Here is an 18,195-nt window from a genome sequence, read left to right on the forward strand (position 1 = left end):
CGAGGACAATACTTTAGCATTCTAAATAGGGGTAGATAACCCACCTACATACACCTCACCGAGAACGGCGAACTACATCGTCAGACTTACCTTCTTGCACATGATAATTTTTTTGAATTAGTCCTCATGGCCGCGTTATTTATGTAAATAATGATCTACCATAGCTAGACGATTTGAGTCCGCCAAGGGAATCCCACGATGAGTTACTTGAAAAGTACTAGGATATGGGTGGGCCCTTAGCACCTGTGGGTGCGGTACCTGGTTGGATTGATAATCTAATCTAATCAGATCATCAGCACGTATAGACACCCACGTATATATACTTATGTATGCGCATCTTGATGTAACAACACTTACATTGGAAGCTGCCCAGCTGGGAAGGATTTACCTTCGTTATGTAGTGCCACACCAGCATATATCAAAGCTATGCTGGAAACGAACATGTCTACCGTGTGGATACATCCAATGGAACGCAAGAGCTAGCACGACATGTAGTACCAGTGCCTTGGTTTAGTTAGAATTTGGAAATAGTGACATCGATGATCACATTCGCCCTGATCTTGGCGCTGATTTCAGGTGTGAAAAAAGTTTATGGTTGGGCAAGAAAATTTTACTGACCCTTGCTGGCCACCCATGTCTACTGTTGCGATATCGCCGGAGGAGCTTGGGGGTTGCCTTCTCGACGTTGGAACTACCATAACGTAATGTAGCAAGGGAGGATATCTACGTCGATCTCGGGATGTATAAAGTCCCCGTCGCCCATCACGAACATGACTTTGATGCAGGCCTCCAGATCCAGGCATTAGAGTCTTGACTCTTGTCCATCCGCCACGATGTTAGGCTTTCGCATTCTACAGTCTTTCCTTCTCCTCGCTCCCCTAGCCTTATCCGCTCCCTCAACCCAAGGTTGGAACTCCACGGGAACCGCTGAAGATGACCAATTCGACTATATAGTTGTCGGGTCTGGTCCCGGAGGCGGTCCGTTAGCGGTAAACCTGGCCCAAGCTGGTTACACCGTACTTCTCCTCGAGGCTGGGCAGAACCTTACTTCGGAAAACAGCCAACAAGTTCCTGCACTAATTGGCGAAGCTCAATGGGACGAAGCGCAAAGCTGGTCATTCTACGTGAAGGACTACAGCAACGAAACACAGGCTGGCCGAAACGACAAACTCGTATGGTTGAAGCCGGACGGAGGATACTGGGTAGGACGTGACCCGCCTGAGGGCTCAACCCAACTTGGAGTGTGGTATCCTAGGGCCGGAACACTCGGAGGTTGCGATACCCACAATGGAGGTCTAACCGTCAGGCCGTCTGATTGGGACTGGGATAACATTGCGAACTTGACTGGCGACGAGAGCTGGACACATGACAAGATGATCCATTACTTCGAAAGACTCGAGCGCAACCTGATCCTACCTCCTGGCACCCCTGGTCATGGCTTCAGCGGATATCAACCTATCGGTGTTGGCAATAAATCGATTTTCGAAAAAGAGCCCCAGATAATGGCGGTAGCGCAAGGTTCCGCCGCTGCGCTCGGGTTGGATGCCAGAGCCAGTTCCACCGACTTCGACGTAATCGCAAGGAAAGATATCAATGATTTTCGCCCCGATCGTGACCTAGAAAATGACGTATACCAAATCAGTTTCAAGAAAGACGAGCGCGGTCGGCGTTTCTCCGCTGGTTCAAGAGTGAACCAGGGAGTCGCGCTAGGCCTGCCGTTGACGGTCCGCCTTGGTAGTCTTGTCAGCAAAATCAACATTGATGACGGCTTACGAGCGACCGGAGTCGAGTACCTTGAAGGTGATAGCTTGTACATGGCGGACTCTCGTGCCAAGAAGAATAACACAGCGATACGTCGCACTGCTACCGCAAAAAGGGATGTTATCATTTCAGGTGGTGCTTTCAACACCCCACAGCTGCTTCTCTTGAGTGGTATTGGTCCAGCCAAAGAGCTTGAAAAGCATAATATTTCGCTACTTGTCGACCTACCGGGTGTCGGTACGAAGCTCCAAGACCATTATGAAGTGCCAGTTATTCAAGAGTTCCCCAAGAACTTTACCTTATGGGACGAATGCGTTGCCCCTGAAGGCCAGCCTAGTCCATGCCTGGAGGCCTGGGAAAAGGATGGATCCGGTCCATGGGGAACTTTAGGATTTGACGGCTTCGTTCTACGCACGTCTTCGGTTACGCCTCGACCTGGCGAGCGAGACCTCATTCTTTATGGAGTCGCAGATGGTGTTTTAGGACACCTCCCGCCTTATGTCAACCTTACGGGTCTACTAAGTGCCAATGATGTATACACCTATACGATATCGGAGTCGCACTCGCGTAATCGCGCCGGAAGTGTAACGCTTTTATCTTCAGACCCTCGAGACGTGCCTTTAATCAATTTCGAGTATTTCACTGATGGTGGTGATGACGATATTCAGGGTCTGGTTGATGGTATCGAGTTCGCACGCAAGATTTTCAATTCCCTGCCAGGTCTCGACGGTGCTACCAGGGAAGTCTATCCGGGACCAGAAGTCAGCACTGAAGAGCAGCTTAAACAATATGTGCGTGACCAGGCGTACGGGCATCACGCATCATCTACCGCCGCCATCGGCTCCGATGATGACCCTTTTGCCGTCTTGGATTCTAGATTCCGTGTTCGGGGTGTTAAGAATTTACGCGTGGTGGATGCTTCTGCTTTTCCTTTAACTCCTGGCACTTTCCCGCTAATTTCGATTTTCATGCTTAGCGAAAAGGCGAGCGATGTCATCTTGGAAGATGCGGCCGCTACATATGTCGAGTAATTTAAGATGTAGACCTGTTGGTTAAGTTAGACTACTACGCTCGTAACTGTAATTTAATAAAAGTTATAACTTAACACCAAAGATGCGTATCTAGCCTCTAGTGACTCTCCATGGCTGCTGTTGTGGCGCTTACGTGAGGAATTTTCTATAATGCGACGGGATACAGTATACAGGTATGTTAAGCTGTAACTAGGCTCAGGTAGAAGAGCGGACCTTTTCGCGCTGTCGTCCGCTGTCTCAGGCGCTGTAATTCGGTCCCATTAGGGCGAAAAAGCTAGGCGCTTAGGTGCATAACTTTTCTAGTTAGTCCTGCCGAGCCCACTAGCGAACGTAATAATAAGAGAGGAAGGGGTCGCCGATGTCGTCTTACCAACCGCCAAGATGATTTAGCCGTAGAAAGATATATGCACCGTTAAATAATCAACTTGCATGGTTAGCTCCTCGGGATCACCTATGTATATCAACAAGGAAGGTACGATAGAAGTTACGTAAAAGGTACCTGTACGGACCGTTAAAAGGGGGGAAATGGACCAGCATTTCTCCACAATAGAAAGTTATCAGATCCGTCTTCATTTCTTATCTGATCCGAAGAAATTGGGGCCGATGGTAGCCAAGACTGCCCAAGTATAACCCGGTATATACGACTAGGTAGCTATACCTCGTTTTGCTATGTAAGTAGAGCCTGCCCAGAAAGTGCCAAGTGGTCTTGGCTGCTACCACGTAAAATATTTGGCCGGTCACGGGCTGCGCCGTTTTTACCTCGCCTGTTTTATTGTATCGTGTCCAAGAGCGAATATCGAAAGACGCGAAAAAAATGTAAGATCGTGACTTCAGTTCTTTTCCACCTGGGAGAGGTCACAAACCATGGCGGTAGGAAATACTGGCAATGGTGATTGGGGCGAAGCGCCCCCAAAGAAAACAGTAAGTAGGCGACTCAATCGCTATCTTCTTGTTCAAATCCTATGGTCGGCGTAAGCTCTAATTAGTTGTGAGCAGACATGGCGGAAAACCCTTACTTTCCTCCGGCTGCTTTTCTGCTCAGAGCCGACAGCATTAGACCTTGGTCTTATGGCTGCGGGCACTCTCCTTGCAATTGCGGCTGGTATCCCATACCCGTTGATAGCGATCCTGTTCGGTCAACTAGTCGATAATCTGAACATGATCGCGTGCAACGTGGAATCCAATAGCGTCGACGCCTCTCAGTCTCAAGCAACGATCGCATCTCTTATAACCAAACTCGTGGCTATCGCCGCCGCCCAATTTGTCCTTGTCTATTGTCACACGGTCTGCTGGAATATCCAATCACAGCGATTGATGCACAGATTAAGAGATCGGTATTTTCGATATCTTCTTCACCAGGATTGCGCCTTCTTCGATAATAAACATGCTGGCGAGGTCAGCGCTAGGCTCGACGAAGATTTCACCGCCATCCAAACCGGCACAAGCGAGAAGGTTGGTCGAATGATAGGTCAATGCTCGTTTTTCACGACAGCATATATTGTCGCATTCATTAAACAGCCTGTTTTGGCGGGGATCCTCGTATCGCTCGTCCCGGCTTTCCTACTTTTGACTGTTGGTGGAAGCCATTATTTCAAGAAATTCGCGGGAAAATCGGCAGCATCATTTGCGACCGGTGGCTCGATCGCATCGGAGGCGCTCTCACATATTTTCGTCGTCCAAGCTTTCGGAGCTGGGCCAAGACTCGAAGCGAAATTTTCGAAACACATGGCACTCGCGCGTAAATTCGGTATCAAAAAGGCCATTGTCGCAGGTATACAGGCTGGATTGCTATATTTTATAGCATATAGTTCCAATGCTCTAGCGTACTGGCAGGGAAGTCGTATGATTGCCGATTCTCTCAACGGAAAAGGGAATGCAACCTTCGGTCAGGTGTATACCGTCGTCTTTTTGCTTGTTGATGGTATGTGCCCCCTCAGACAAATACCAGAGACAAACAATTTTCTAATCTTGGACTCATTCAATAGCATGTATAATCATGGGTGGACTCGCGCCCCTTTTCCCCATCCTCGGAGCCGCTTCCTTGGCGTATGAGAGACTACGGGCAGACATGGATCAACAATCATCAATCAAGCATGATTCTGGACGCAAACTTCCTTGGGATACTCCTGGGTGCATCGAATTACGCGACGTTTCCTTTTCGTACCCGTCTCGGCCTAAGGATCTAGCTTTGAACAATGTGAATGTGGCTTTCGCAGCGGGAAAATATACAGCCATTGTTGGCCAGTCGGGTAGCGGGAAATCAACCATTGCCGCCCTTCTCAATCGTTTCTACGACCCAAACAACGGAACTATTTTAATTGATGGTACCGATTTTAAGGAAATTGACGTCCGAAATCTACGGGGATTCGTGAGTTTGGTTCAACAGGAATCTGACTTGTTCGACAGAACCATCTTCGAGAATATTGCTCTCGGCCTTGTCAATTCCCCTCGCCCCGAACACCAGAATTTGCGATCGGCGATTGTTGGCAACGAACTACAGGATTTCATCGCCAATTGCAACCACGACAATCTCTTAAACGAAGCGTCTCATAAAGGTGCTATTGCCGAGATCGCTACCTTAGTCCAGAAAGCAGCTGACTTAGCTGATCTCTCCTTTATCAACGGCCTTGAAAAAGGATACGGTACACAAGTCGGCGTTGGTGGAAAGCTCGTGAGTGGTGGGCAGCGTCAGCGTATCGCCTTGGCTAGAGCGCTTGTTAGCGATCCTAAAATATTGGTTCTCGATGAAGCCACAGCCTCACTAGACTCGGCTACCGAGAAAAGAATTCAGGCAGCCATTGATAAAGTAGCTGTTGGCCGAACCGTCATTTCAATTGCACATCGGCTGTCCACTATTAAGCACGCTGATAATATTGTTGTTATGCGGGACGGCGAAGTGGTTGAACAGGGAACCTATGAAAGACTCTTGGAGCGAAGTGGGCCCTTCGCTCATCTAGCTAGCTTGCAAGGACTAGACAGCTCGGCGGGGAAGACCTCGGAATTGTCGTCGCTCAATAACGTAGACATGGAATCTTTGGGCGACACAATTAGTAACCGAAAATCAACTTCTTCAAATGCCACAAGGGAAATCTTGGACGAAAAGCCCGGCCCCAGGGAAGGGAATGCGCCGATCACTCCTAGCAAAGCCACAACCGACGATATCAACGATCCTCTTTCTTCTCGTGCTGTTCTCTCCGGTATGGGCGCACTAGTCAGGCCAGACTACAGATGGCTGGCTCTTGCTGTACCAGCCGCTATCATCGTCGGGTGTACTTTCACAGCAATGGGTTTGATATTCGGCAATACTGTCAGCGCTCTTAGCGCTTGCCATGCAGCAGTCTCACGCATCTTGTATCTTGGTCGATTCTTCGGTGGTCTTATCTTCATGCTGGCGGTCATCGAATTCTTCGCCAACTTAGGCAGCTGGTCGTCGTTCGGTCGCGTGTCCGAAAATCTCGTCTACAAACTCCGAATACTTAGCTTCAGAACTCTGATGGAGCAGAACGTCGAGTGGCATAGCTCCGGTAATCGCACGCCTAGTTCTCTTCTGAGCGTTATAACAAGGGATGGTGCTTCGATAGCAGCGTTTAGTGGAAGCATCATCGCCACGACCTTCTCAATTTTGGTAAACTTCTTCGTCGCAATTATTGTCAGTCATGTCTTCGCTTGGAAGATCGCCCTTGTGTGTTTGGCAATGGTCCCCATTTTACTCGCGGCTGGCATTTTTCAGATCCGGGCTACTTCTCGGCACCAGGAACGAAGCCATAAGGCATTTGTACAGGCAATCGGGATTACCGTGGAAGCAGTAAATCAGATCAAAACCATTGCGAGCTTCTCGTTAGAAGACGAGACAATCGGTCGATATCGAAAAGCCTTAAAGGGACCCAGAAAAAGTATGATCAAAGAAGCCTTGCATACTTGCATCTACCTCTCCATTTCGAATAGCACGGGTTTCTTCATATACTCACTTTCTTATTGGTGGGGTTCACAGCTTATAATACGCGGCGAATATACCCAGACCCAATTCTACATCGTTCAGGTTTCGATGCTAGTGAGCGCAACACTATGGGGCCAGATGTTCTCACTTGTTCCTGAATATTCAAGGGCTAGGACTGCGGCCTCGAGGGTATTAAATCTTATCAATCTCAGAGGTGACAATAAACCATCGGAGACCCTCCGCCTGCATGAAGACGGTCAGGGAGAAGGAGAAAAGGACCGTGACGTTGAAGCTGAAGCAGAGGGTAAATCCTTAGTGACGAACCCATCTCATTCCAAGGGAGTGAGCGTCGTTTTTCGCGACGTCCACTTTGCTTATCCATCTCGGCCAGACCAGCCAATTCTGAAAGGTCTATCCTTCACAATCCAACCCGGACAGTTCGTTGGCCTTGTCGGGCCCTCGGGAGCAGGCAAATCAACCATCATGGGTCTTATTCAGCGAATGTATACTTCAATAGGATCAGTCGAAATCGATGGTGTGGATATTGGTTTGTGTGAGACCGCTGACTTCCGCGACAATATTTCAGTCGTGCCGCAGGACAATGCGCTTTTCAACGGCAGTATCAAGTTTAATGTTGGCTTAGGCGCTCGTCCTGGTCACGAAGCCACCGACGCCGAGATAGAGGAAGCTTGTCGCACTGCGAATATCCATGATACAATTGTCAGTCTCCCGCAGGGCTATGATACGGAGTGCGGGCCAAATGGGTCTCGCCTTTCTGGCGGCCAACGTCAGCGACTTGCTATTGCACGTGCGCTGGTTCGTAACCCTGACTTGTTGTTGTTGGACGAAAGTACCAGTGCACTAGATGCCGAGAGTGAACGGGCGGTACAAGTAGGCCTTGAAAGGATCGCGCGGCGAATGACGGTGATTGCTATAACGCATAGGCTACACACCGTACAGAGAGCTGATGTTATCTTTGTGGTGGAAGGCGGTAGGATTATAGATAAGGGGAGTCATGGGGAATTGATGGAGCGAAGCGAGAGTTATCGAATCAATGCTATGCAGCAAATGTTGCAATGACCTTTTGGTCATTTTATCCTGGGTTCGTCGAGATGAGGGTAGATAATGAGGTTATAATAGAGCGAAAATTTGAACTAATTCACAGTTTTTAGGGCTTGACCCTTCTATAAATAGAGACTCAGTGAGCATAATAACCCCGCCGAGCACCTAAGATCGAAGCTCTACCCTCTATATTATAGGGGGTATACGCGGAGCCATAGGGCGATCGGCGGTTCAGCTGCGCCAATATCAGTGAGTTAGGTCCTAAACAGGCGGTACGAATTTAAATATTTTGTTGTTATAGTGTATAAAAGGAATCAGTCTGTTTGTTGGGCTAGACGCGCGGATTTACGCGTCGCAACAATTAATCGAGCTCTCGGTGTACGGGTATCTCTTTTAGCAACCGAAGCAGTTTTCGATATTTTGGGACTTGAAGTTCGCGTGCGCGGTTTCTGCGGATATGGTGTCTCACCACGCGCCAACATGTCGACGAAGGCAGCAATCCTTTTTTCGCGTCCGGCCTGGGTTTTTAGGGCAGTCAGGCGGTAATAGATAGCGAACCGGTTCTGCTGTGTCAGCGTGTCGTAGGTGGCTTGAGCAGTGGGGACAGCGGCTACAGCGGCAAGGAATTCAGGTGGAAGGTCCGCTGTAGCCTGTCCGGCGTACGCGGCCTCCCAACGACCATCCGCCTTAGCAGCCTCTACAGCGAGTCGCCCAGCTTCCGTCATTCGACCTTCGCGCTCGAGTCGCGCTATATGTTCAACATTGCGCTTAGACCAGGAGCTCCGTGCTGTTCGTGGTGTAAATCGTTGCGTGTAGCATACATTCACGGTGTCGCCTTGCCCTCCACGGACCTGCCCGTCGATCCAGCCATAACATAATGCCTCATCGAGCGCCTGGGCGTAGGCTAGCGATGTTGGCTTTATCGCGCCTTTCTTGGCCAATGTCAGCCAAACACCTTTAGACGTGCCACCATTCCGAGACAGCCAACTCAACCACGCGGCTGCGTCGGCGACGGTGAGAGCGGGAAGTTCTATAGGCATGATATTGTTAAACGAAATAAAGAAGGGCAATTGATTAAACGGTTTAGATCTAAGATCGCAATGCGTGAAACGCGCCACTAACGGTCGGCCGAGATTTTATCGTTAAGGGGTAAGATTAACCATCCGCTCATCTATGTTATCACGGTTAATGAATGACTAGCACCTCATAATACCAGTTGTGAAGTAATGTTCCCCATTTAAGGTCGTAGGAGGAAATAAGAAATGAGGTTTAGTAGTTGCGACGCTAATTGTATAGAGGATAGGTGGGGTGTAGGTGCCTATCATGTGACCCTCTAGGCACCCTACAGGTATCTGCAGTTAGCGTCTTTGTGTACCTAGCCGCAGCACTAATCGACGCACTAATCCTTCGTAAAGTGCCCTATTAATGTAGAACCCAACATTACCTAGGTAACCCCTACTATTTCTCACACCCCGTTGATCTAGAAATCATGGTGCGTTACATCTAGGCGCTGGACACATAACTATGTCTCTCCAAATCTGATGGTAAGTACAATCATTCAGATACCTCCCATATTAGTAATTTAGATGGTGCTAAGAAGTATGTTCTCGACACGGTCATCACTGTATACCATAGTTACGGGTCGGCAGCCATGTTGCCTACCTAGGTTAAGAGAAGGGAAGAATGGTAAGTCCAAACCCAATTGTGTATAGAACAGAAAATCTTCATGTGGTTAATGCCAGCATCTTCCCATTGATCCCACGAGGTAATATCATGTCTTTAGTTTATACAATAACTAAGAAAGCAGCAGATATAATTAAGGCTAGCCACTAGAATACAAGCGACACATTTACGTGGATGATACAAATATAGTATTACACGGTGCCATTGGAACCCGTATTGGGTTACCTAAAGCCGGCAGAGAATTCTTCCCACCATGTGTCAGCCCCAAGGTCCATGAATTGCATCATCTGATTCGGATCGAAATCCATAATGTTTCCTTCCGCATTCGTCGCCGCATCGCCATATGTCCAACCTGGTTCCTCTCCTGTTTCCGCTGGAGCCATCTTGGCGGCAGCCCACGCTCTAAACATCTTCATCAGCCTCGAAACCTGCATAAATAGGTCATCCCCAGGCGGTTCGCTAGCTTCACGACTAGCTAGCTCCGCTCTCTCAGCTATGCGGTCGAGCGCCGCAAGCAGGTCTACTGTTTCGCGTACAGCCTTACGATCCCAGGCCGGGTCTTCGAGCGTAGACAACCGACAAAGTACTACCAAACACCGCGCCATTTGCGCCCAGAAAGGAAATGCGATGCCTCGCAACGCCGAGGGCGATACAGCAAAGAAAGAGTCTAGCCACAGCTTAATCGCTTTTACAGACCCCCATAGGCATTCCAAACGCTCGAATCCAGAAGTTCCGCCGGCCGTAGGCGTAGTGAGGACTGGTGCATCGGAATTCGCCGTATGAAATGATTCATTTATGCAGAGATTGACATAATGGATTTGCGCGATAAGAGTTCCTGGTCCGCTTGTCAGCGCCCGTGCATTCAATGCAGATTCAACGATGCAAAATGGCTTTTATCGCTCAATCCTATGGACTTACGTTCTTGTTCGAGCTTTGAGGATAGCTTCCCCCGAATATCCTGTAGCTGTCCCTGTAGCGCATTGACATAGGCGAAGGCCGGAAGGGATGCGGTAGCTGTGCGGGGGTAATTCGACTCCTGCTGTTCTCGTACATGCGCTGCTTTTTGTGCAACTAGCTGTAGGCGGACTTGGAATGCGAACATATTGTCGGTTGGACATTCCTTATTAGAACTGATGGCATTTAGAGCCTCGTCCATCTGGGGCGTCCATCGCATTGGATCTATCTGCGCATAGTACGACGAGATACTAATGGCATGTGATCGCGTCGCATCAATTAGTCTAATTTCAATCGCGAACTATGGGATTTGGATATTTGGATGTGAATACACACATAGAACTTAGAATAAAGCACCCAAGGACAGCTCGTTGCCTCTCGAGATGGCGCTGTTCTGGATCTTCGACTTCATCTTTTTGAGGCTTTATGAAACCCGGGGTGAGGGGCCCTATCATGTGTACATCCTGTGGTAGCGGTTTATTGAGTCGCAAGTTTCCCACAAACGACATAGCCAACATCATAAGGCGAGAAAGTGTACTCGATTTCGTTAGGAACGGGTCCCAACCCCACGCTACGTATGTGAGCACCCCAAGGAGCAAGTCTAGGCTTGACCGATTATCGACGAAGGCGCTCTGGGCCAAAACACGCTTTAGCTCCTTACCCCGCGCCATCTTCTGGTAAGCCATAGGCGAAGCGACCGTGACGATGGCCTGGAATAGGAAAGGTCGGGTTTGGCGTAGCTGCTCGGAAGTAACATCGAGAGGAATATGGATAAAGGCCAAATCTTTCAGCATATGGGAACGGAAGAACCGGAAATTCTTATCGGCTTCTTCAATTGATAGCTCGTAAGTTGGTTCAGCATTCAATAAGCCATTGACCCTTAGATAATGCGATCTCGCTAGCGGTGAGGTAACCCCGCCATCATCAGCATCAATCGCAGAAGTACCCTTAGAGATATTACTCGTGGACGAAATCGGAGTGGTAGTTTGAGGTTCGGGCTCGTTGTCTGGTTGCACATCACTTGCTAAGCTTTCGTCAAGGATTTTGCGTAAGGCATCGGAAGAATCGGGTGACTTGGTAACGGATTGTAACAGTGATACAAGGCTCTCAAGCCTTCCTTCTAGTTGCGCAATTCTAGCCGTGGAGTTTTGGTTCTTCTGTGCATTTCGTTTACGGAGCGAATCCGAAGGGCGGCATTGCTTATTAAGGCGGTGGCATCTAGCAGTATTAGACAACTGAGGTTCTAGGCTCATCGATGAAGGGGGTACGAAGCAGACGTACTCACCTCTCACAGCCGTCGCCATCAGGACGAGAGACACATTTGCATTTAGACTTAAAACAATGCATGCAGGCCTGGCCATATGGGGCCGAGTGACCCGGCCCACGCCTATCCATGATGAGCCTACTAGGTTAGATATCCTCGAGACGGAAGCGGAAGTCCGTAGCCGATAACACTCTCGTGGCCGCTGCCGCTGATGGACACCTATAATTGTCGCGGGTTTTGATGTCTGCAAATCGGGATGAAGTTGGAGAAAGTAATGGCACAATGCGATGTTGGATAATTGAATTTACCTCTGTTCTTTCTTCCTGGACCTCGATCTTCTATCAAGGGATCTTTACCTCTGCTCCAAGGATAGGTGTAATTGCTCGTAGGTACCTAGGTACTCAAAGAATTGAACGGATTTAGACCGCCGAAATCCGAGAGCCGAGATCCGAATTGTATCGGAACGTTCCGTCTACTTAGCGGGCGTCGGTTCCCACCCTTTAAGATTTCACGTCTTGTCTGCTCCGTATCGCGCCTTCTTCACATCACTGATCCCGTCTCCCAGCTTGCTATCGGGATGCCGACCCATTTATCTAGGCCGTTTCCATAACATGCACCTCCTTATAAATCTATCTAAGCGATGCATTGAGGCCAACCCCTTCAGATAAGGAAATTTGAGAGGTGCCTTACCTAAGGGCCCTCCAACAAGGCACGAACCCTATACTCGCGGACCATGCCGTTTTACATTATCACAATCTGTGGTTGCCGTCGAGAATCCAGAAGAAATCCTCTACAGTATCACGATCCTTCGAGCCGGTACTCTTTTGTTTTGAAGATCTATCGCCTCCTGGGTTTTCTCAAGACCCTTTCCACCACAAACGGTTCTGGGGCGGAGATAAGTTGCCACCGCCAAGCCCGTGGTAAAAAGTTGCGAAATACAAGGCGACTAATCAACGTTATTGGGCTCGCAGATCCCCTTATTTCCGACAAACCTAGTGCGCATTTCGGTGAAGCAAGTTATTAGGGGAGCCCGTCCCATCAAATATATCGAAGATTCAAACATTATTTCCGATGGTGATATCGTTACACAGAGTGGCGTTATGGCAGTCGAACACTCGAGTGGCCCCAGAGTTGTAAAAAAAAATTTATTCGGTGATGCCGTGGAATAGACTCCGAAACCAGCTGAAATTGCGAGCTACGCGGCGTTGCTGCCAACGCAAGATGAACCGTCTGTAATAATGATGGCCTTCGTCGCATCGCACGGCGTGGCTGGTACAGTAGGCTGGTCTAGTGCAAGGTGGCCTTGACAAAAGGACCACAAGCAGGGGCTAGCAACGCCAAATGTAGCACGACCGCTTGCTTTTATGGCATCTAGCTGAGGATAGTGGCAGAAAGACAATTGCGGATAACCGCGTAGTGCTGAAAGGCATCTTCAGCTAGGCCATTTGATCCCGGAGCGGCAGCGATTGTTTGGCCGAGCCCGGCCCGGATATTCCCCACGTTGACTCCCATTTCAACTATTTATCCAGCTACATGGGGTAGTACCAAATTATCGGCTGATTGATTGATCCGATCAAGGGAAATAATACTCAGAGCTTTGTTTTTGGTCTGGGCTTGGTGTCGTGTAGACTGCCAGGCCGATTCGAAGCGGGTTGATACACTTGGCGGGGAGCCACGCTGCTATATTATCGAGAACCATACTTGAGGATGCAGAGTTGATGCATCCAATTGAGGGTCAAAAAAGCTTTATGAGGGAATGACTTTGTCTCAATGCGTTCTCTACAACGAGGGTACTCTGCTCTGGCAGGAGATTAACGGGTTCTCGTGCGGAAAAACGATCCCCGAAACGATTACTTACGATCATTCAATCTCATTTGAGAATCTAATTAGTGGTCGAAATCCGGAGTCCGATTCTCAGTAAGACAGATCGACCTCGGTCTCGAGTATGGAAAAGAAATTGGAGATCAGGTAGTCTTGAAGTTAACAACTACGGATTGTTAAAGCGAACTTTGAGACTCTTAGGTGACCGATACCTCACTAAGGGCCATACACTCGATGATTAGGTTCTTGTTAACCTTGAGCTTCTCGTACCTCAGCTCCTTACCTACGCAGACATAACACCGTTCTACGAATTAAATCTATTTGCATCCGACACGAATTTTGCCAAAACAACCAACCCACCCAGACAGGATTTTGAAATTTTGGCACTTAAACTGGGACAAGGCGGGCGGGGGTAATTAATGGGTTTCTTCTCTTTTCAGATTTACGCATCCATGCAAGTCACCTAAGGGAGAGGAGTTCGTTCATGGCATGGTCGGCTTTACAACAGCATAGGCGATGACGACGATCCATTGCTTGCCGCCCTAACCTCGCCAGCCCGTTGCATATCTATGGCCATAGAAAAATATCACATGCTGCATCACAAGCTATGTTATCTAGGCATAGATTAACCCATTTATTTACGAGTAGATACCTCGAATGCCATACCCCCGCGTATTATCTTAGAACCTACGCGGGTGCCTAACAACCATGCAGTACATGTATGCAGTGTTGGTTTCGCATGTCTGAATCAGGCTGCGAAACGGCCCCACTCCGAACCCCTTACCCGATCGGCCCGGTACTCTTTCGGTTCCATATTTTGATCGGAGGATTTCGGATCCAGGCAGAAAAGGAGCGCTACTGACTTTCCCAATCAATCTAAATGTAGTATTATGCTTCAAGAAACGCGATCGTTTTAGCATGAGGAATAACTAGGGACAGCTACATCAAACGGCTATATGCAACACATATACTTGAATATCCATATCTGTCAAAAGAATATGTGGCAAGGAATAATGAAGCAATCGCGTAAATTTGAAAGGTTACTCGACTAATAAGGACGGAGCTAAGAACCAGAAGCGCGTTCTGCGCTACTGAGGTCTTGACTTATCGCTAGGTTGGTCTCGCCGCCCGACTGTGTCGCATTCTTGAACAGCATACTGGCAGTCGTTTGAAGACTACCCAGTGAGAATGTATATTCGGCAAGCCCCTGCAAAAAGCTGTACAACGTTTCCGCACTATATCAATCTGCATCCTAGTTAGGCACTGTGTTTTGGCTCATTGTCGCTAGACCATCCGCATCGCTTACGACCCAACGACGATTGCGACTTAGGTGCCCCACGGACTTCCGAATTCCTATCCACTCCAGCTAGGTGGTAACTAGGTGCGGGTGCCCGGTGCAACCCGTAGAATTTGTCCAATCTTGCACGTCTGGGATAGCAGTGGAACAGAAGCCGACTCCCCAACTATGACTCGTAATACGAATACCTAGGTAACTTGTTGGGAACGGTGGGACTATCTCATGGATAGGGGGCTTATTGATTGGCAAATCTCCCCGTCGAATATATTTTGTCCCAACGCCATGCTCCTGGGACCATTATGACCCATGATCATGATCAATCGTGGGCATAATCCGATGTAGAAAAATATCCTAAACGGAACAGGGTTGGGGTACAGCTGTTTCAAATTATATTCTATTAGCTTCCATAAAATAAGCGAGGATAGCAAAATACTACCTATTCGTACGTATTATGGGAATATACGGATGTCCCCTTCATGAAAAAGGGGAATGTAGGGGAAGTTTCGAAGGGTATATTGATAGCTTGATTTTATCTAAGTCATAATGCAATTACTAACCAGTACAATGAGCTTTCGTAACACGATGACTCTTTACATATAATCAGCGCCCTGTAAATGATGGGTAGTGCTGAAGACTCCTCTGCAACCAAAGGTATTTACCTAAACATTTGAGTCTGAATGGAACCAGAGTGGAACTTTTATTGGAAGAGGTCCAGGGTATGGTCATAGACCCCCAATTCCGCACGGAGTATACGATATTCGCCTATCTAATTTAAAACCTGTGAACTGGGTGTCTAGGGTCAGGTATTCATTACCAATATAATCATTCGGCGATACATACCGGGGTACAGTACCCAGAATATATTGTTCTCTTGTGACGGATCTGCACTCTAATACGACGGGTTCATGCGAGCCTACTTATCCCTAGTAATTCATACGGGATTATAGTATGAAAGAAATTTATGGGAATTGTTTATCCCCATACCTGGGTTTTACTTAGGTATTTCAACTTAATGAAAAATGCAGGCACTACGTTATTGACGTTTAACCGCTGCTCCTTGAGTACCTAGGTAGGTGTGCTATGAAATTTATAGTCTATTGAATCCCGAGGTAGGTATCTATCTATATAGTATCTGTCGAGCAAGATGCGTTTGAAACGTTCCTCCCTTGACGTTCGAAGTAATTGGGGTTTGGGTAGCTTTAAAATGACGTAGTCCAACGCTATTCTTTCTCTATTAAGGTAAACAAAGCTCATGGCAAAGATTCCACCAACTCAAGTACCTTATGATCTTCTAGGGCGGCTGCAAATCGCAGAGCCATGGGAACGATGTTTTTCAACGGCTGCATAGTTTCAGGGCAAAGCAGCCAGCCTACGCCAATAAGGATATTCTTGCGATACTCCTCCATGACATCTTTGTCGTCCCTTGAAAACGATGGACCGCCTAGCCTTTTCAACGTCACGAGATAGTGGTCGACGAGTGAAAGCTCGTTTTGGCGGCGGTCCTCAGTACTCAGCGCGCCACAGATGAAATAAGCTACATCGTGAAACACTGATGATATATGAATCATCTGCCAGTCAAGGAAGTGTGGCTTGCCATCACGTCGGTAAGTGTTCGAAATATGCCCATCGGCGTGTGTGAGGGCTGTGAACCTGGGATTCCTGGAGGCGTAGTGCTTTTTCAGCACCGCTGTAATTCGTTTTTGGTCCTTTAAGAAGTCGGGAATAACTGGACGTTCAGGACCATTCACCACAGCTTCGTAGGTTTCCATTAGGCTTAGAAGAGCTGTGTCGTAATCTGAAGTAAGCCAAGGTAGTTCTTCTTTAGTTACCCCCCACGTCTTCGCATGGAGAGCCGCGAGGTCGTCTAGAGCGTGGCGAACATCCGATACAGGCCAGGCCTCAGTGACGGTGCCAAATGTGCAGCCCTGGGCGGCAAGATCATCCATTATCACTATGCCTTGCTTCGAGTTATGCCCAGCCCACCACGATTTAGGGATTTCCATGTGATCAAGGGTTGGAGCGATTCGGTTGAAGAATTCGACCTCGCGTTGGTAAATGCTGACGATCCAAGGCATCTGCTCGACAAGTGCGGGGTTGAAGCCACCCTTGATGCATAAATGCGTTGGCCTTAGGGTCGCCTTGTCTGTCTCATCGTATTCGACGGTCACGAAGAGCTTGGTGGCCGTGCCAGGTACAACTTTTTCCAGTTTGATCGATTTAATTTTAGTCCCGAGGACTCCGGAGAGCCATGATGCCGTGACTTCCTCAGGAACAGTGGGCAGGTCCAAAGATTGATCTGGACTAGTTCCAACAACAGTGGTCGGTGTGTCCGCTGCTGTTTTCTCGGTCATTTTCGTAAGATTTGCGTTGGTAAATTTATGAAGAGATACACCAGACTATCGAGCCTTCCACAATGAATGTCAGGAGAATGAGTCTTTAAACAAACTTTCTCCTCGGGTAGGTGCCCGACTTAGAGGAAAATAAACAGATACTTGCCTAGTACACGTACTGCAAATACTATTGGATTCCCTGGCTACCTGAAGTATTCCCATCCCAATTAGGAAAATATTGCACAGTAGGTCTGCAAAAAAGGCGACGCCTACATACCACACAAAGCTCGTACCTTGGAATATCACTTCACAAAGTTACAGATCATTATTTTCCAAAGCAGGGGACCAAGTATTATCCTGTCTGTTAGCTAGAACATTGGACCCCCTAATTACCCTAATCACTCATTCGCTCGTGAAAATATTTTCTTTCAAGGGTTGGATTAGCGTCCTTACGTTGGCATGTACTAGTCAAGACCATAATATGCCCAATACCGTGGCTGGTAGAGAGGTGAGGGTTGTGTCACCGTTGCAGGTGGATTGGCTGCTGAGCGTATAAAAAGGCTGCATTACATCCTGCAGTCCTCCTTAATCGTTCGATGATTATGTCGATCATTGCCGATTTTGGTATTTTCGTTAGTCGCTCCTATGGATTTATACATGAATGCGAGTACATTCTCTGGTACCAATGGGTCCCTACATATGATAAAATACGTGGCTGCTCGATGCAAAGAAGATGAAAGAAGCTCAATCTACATATTCTTCTTATCAACCACTCGCTTTACATCCCATTTGATATTATTATACGGTAACTTAGTCATCAAATTAAGGTCTAGAAACAAATAGTACCTAGCTAGCTATGCATAGTACCCGCCCGAGCGTAGATCAGCCCCCAGGAACATGCCGCAGGAAAGGAGAAAGCCAATCAGAGTTTAATCTAGTATGCAGGGAACCCTTGCCCTTTCCGTAGGAGGAACATTGCCCGTTGAAATTTTGACTGGCTACCAGTATGAAAGCTTATTTGTAACTCAGGGTTCATGCAGCCACACCTAATATGG

General features: G+C 48.0%; 5 protein-coding genes across 5 annotated transcripts; 2 read left to right on the forward strand and 3 right to left on the reverse strand.

Moving 5' to 3' along the window:
* Positions 1 to 833: 833 nt before the first annotated feature.
* Positions 834 to 2,792, forward strand: F4822DRAFT_437221 (putative GMC oxidoreductase; the record flags this gene model as incomplete). The annotated part of the gene is made up of 1 exon (XM_051462394.1): positions 834 to 2,792. One exon carries the CDS (start codon positions 834 to 836, stop codon positions 2,790 to 2,792), a length of 1,959 nt encoding a protein of 652 aa, XP_051316166.1.
* Positions 2,793 to 3,224: 432 nt separating this feature from the next.
* On the forward strand, positions 3,225 to 7,957 carry F4822DRAFT_235069 (P-loop containing nucleoside triphosphate hydrolase protein). The gene is made up of 3 exons (XM_051454202.1): positions 3,225 to 3,713; positions 3,789 to 4,713; positions 4,778 to 7,957. Exons 1-3 carry the CDS (start codon positions 3,657 to 3,659, stop codon positions 7,807 to 7,809), a joined length of 4,014 nt encoding a protein of 1,337 aa, XP_051316167.1. The 5' UTR covers positions 3,225 to 3,656; the 3' UTR covers positions 7,810 to 7,957.
* Positions 7,958 to 9,043, reverse strand: F4822DRAFT_235070 (bacteriocin-protection, YdeI or OmpD-associated-domain-containing protein). The gene has a single exon (XM_051454203.1). It carries the CDS (start codon positions 8,829 to 8,831, stop codon positions 8,106 to 8,108), a length of 726 nt encoding a protein of 241 aa, XP_051316168.1. The 5' UTR covers positions 8,832 to 9,043; the 3' UTR covers positions 7,958 to 8,105.
* A 458-nt stretch (positions 9,044 to 9,501) lies between these two features.
* F4822DRAFT_235222 (putative C6 transcription factor) lies at positions 9,502 to 12,156 on the reverse strand. The gene is made up of 5 exons (XM_051454204.1): positions 12,001 to 12,156; positions 11,714 to 11,936; positions 10,765 to 11,646; positions 10,393 to 10,679; positions 9,502 to 10,309 (listed from the first exon to the last, which is right to left on the reverse strand). The coding sequence occupies exons 2-5, from the start codon at positions 11,821 to 11,823 to the stop codon at positions 9,696 to 9,698; spliced, it is 1,893 nt and encodes a 630-aa protein (XP_051316169.1). The 5' UTR covers positions 11,824 to 11,936; positions 12,001 to 12,156; the 3' UTR covers positions 9,502 to 9,695.
* Positions 12,157 to 15,894: 3,738 nt separating this feature from the next.
* Positions 15,895 to 17,272, reverse strand: F4822DRAFT_401825 (kinase-like domain-containing protein). The gene has a single exon (XM_051457973.1). The coding sequence runs from the start codon at positions 17,159 to 17,161 to the stop codon at positions 16,061 to 16,063; it is 1,101 nt and encodes a 366-aa protein (XP_051316170.1). The 5' UTR covers positions 17,162 to 17,272; the 3' UTR covers positions 15,895 to 16,060.
* Between the last annotated feature and the right edge of the window lie 923 nt (positions 17,273 to 18,195).

This window comes from Hypoxylon trugodes (genome assembly GCF_022578975.1).
Source record: "Hypoxylon trugodes strain CBS 135444 unplaced genomic scaffold F4822scaffold_4, whole genome shotgun sequence".
Lineage (NCBI taxonomy): Eukaryota > Fungi > Ascomycota > Sordariomycetes > Xylariales > Hypoxylaceae > Hypoxylon > Hypoxylon trugodes.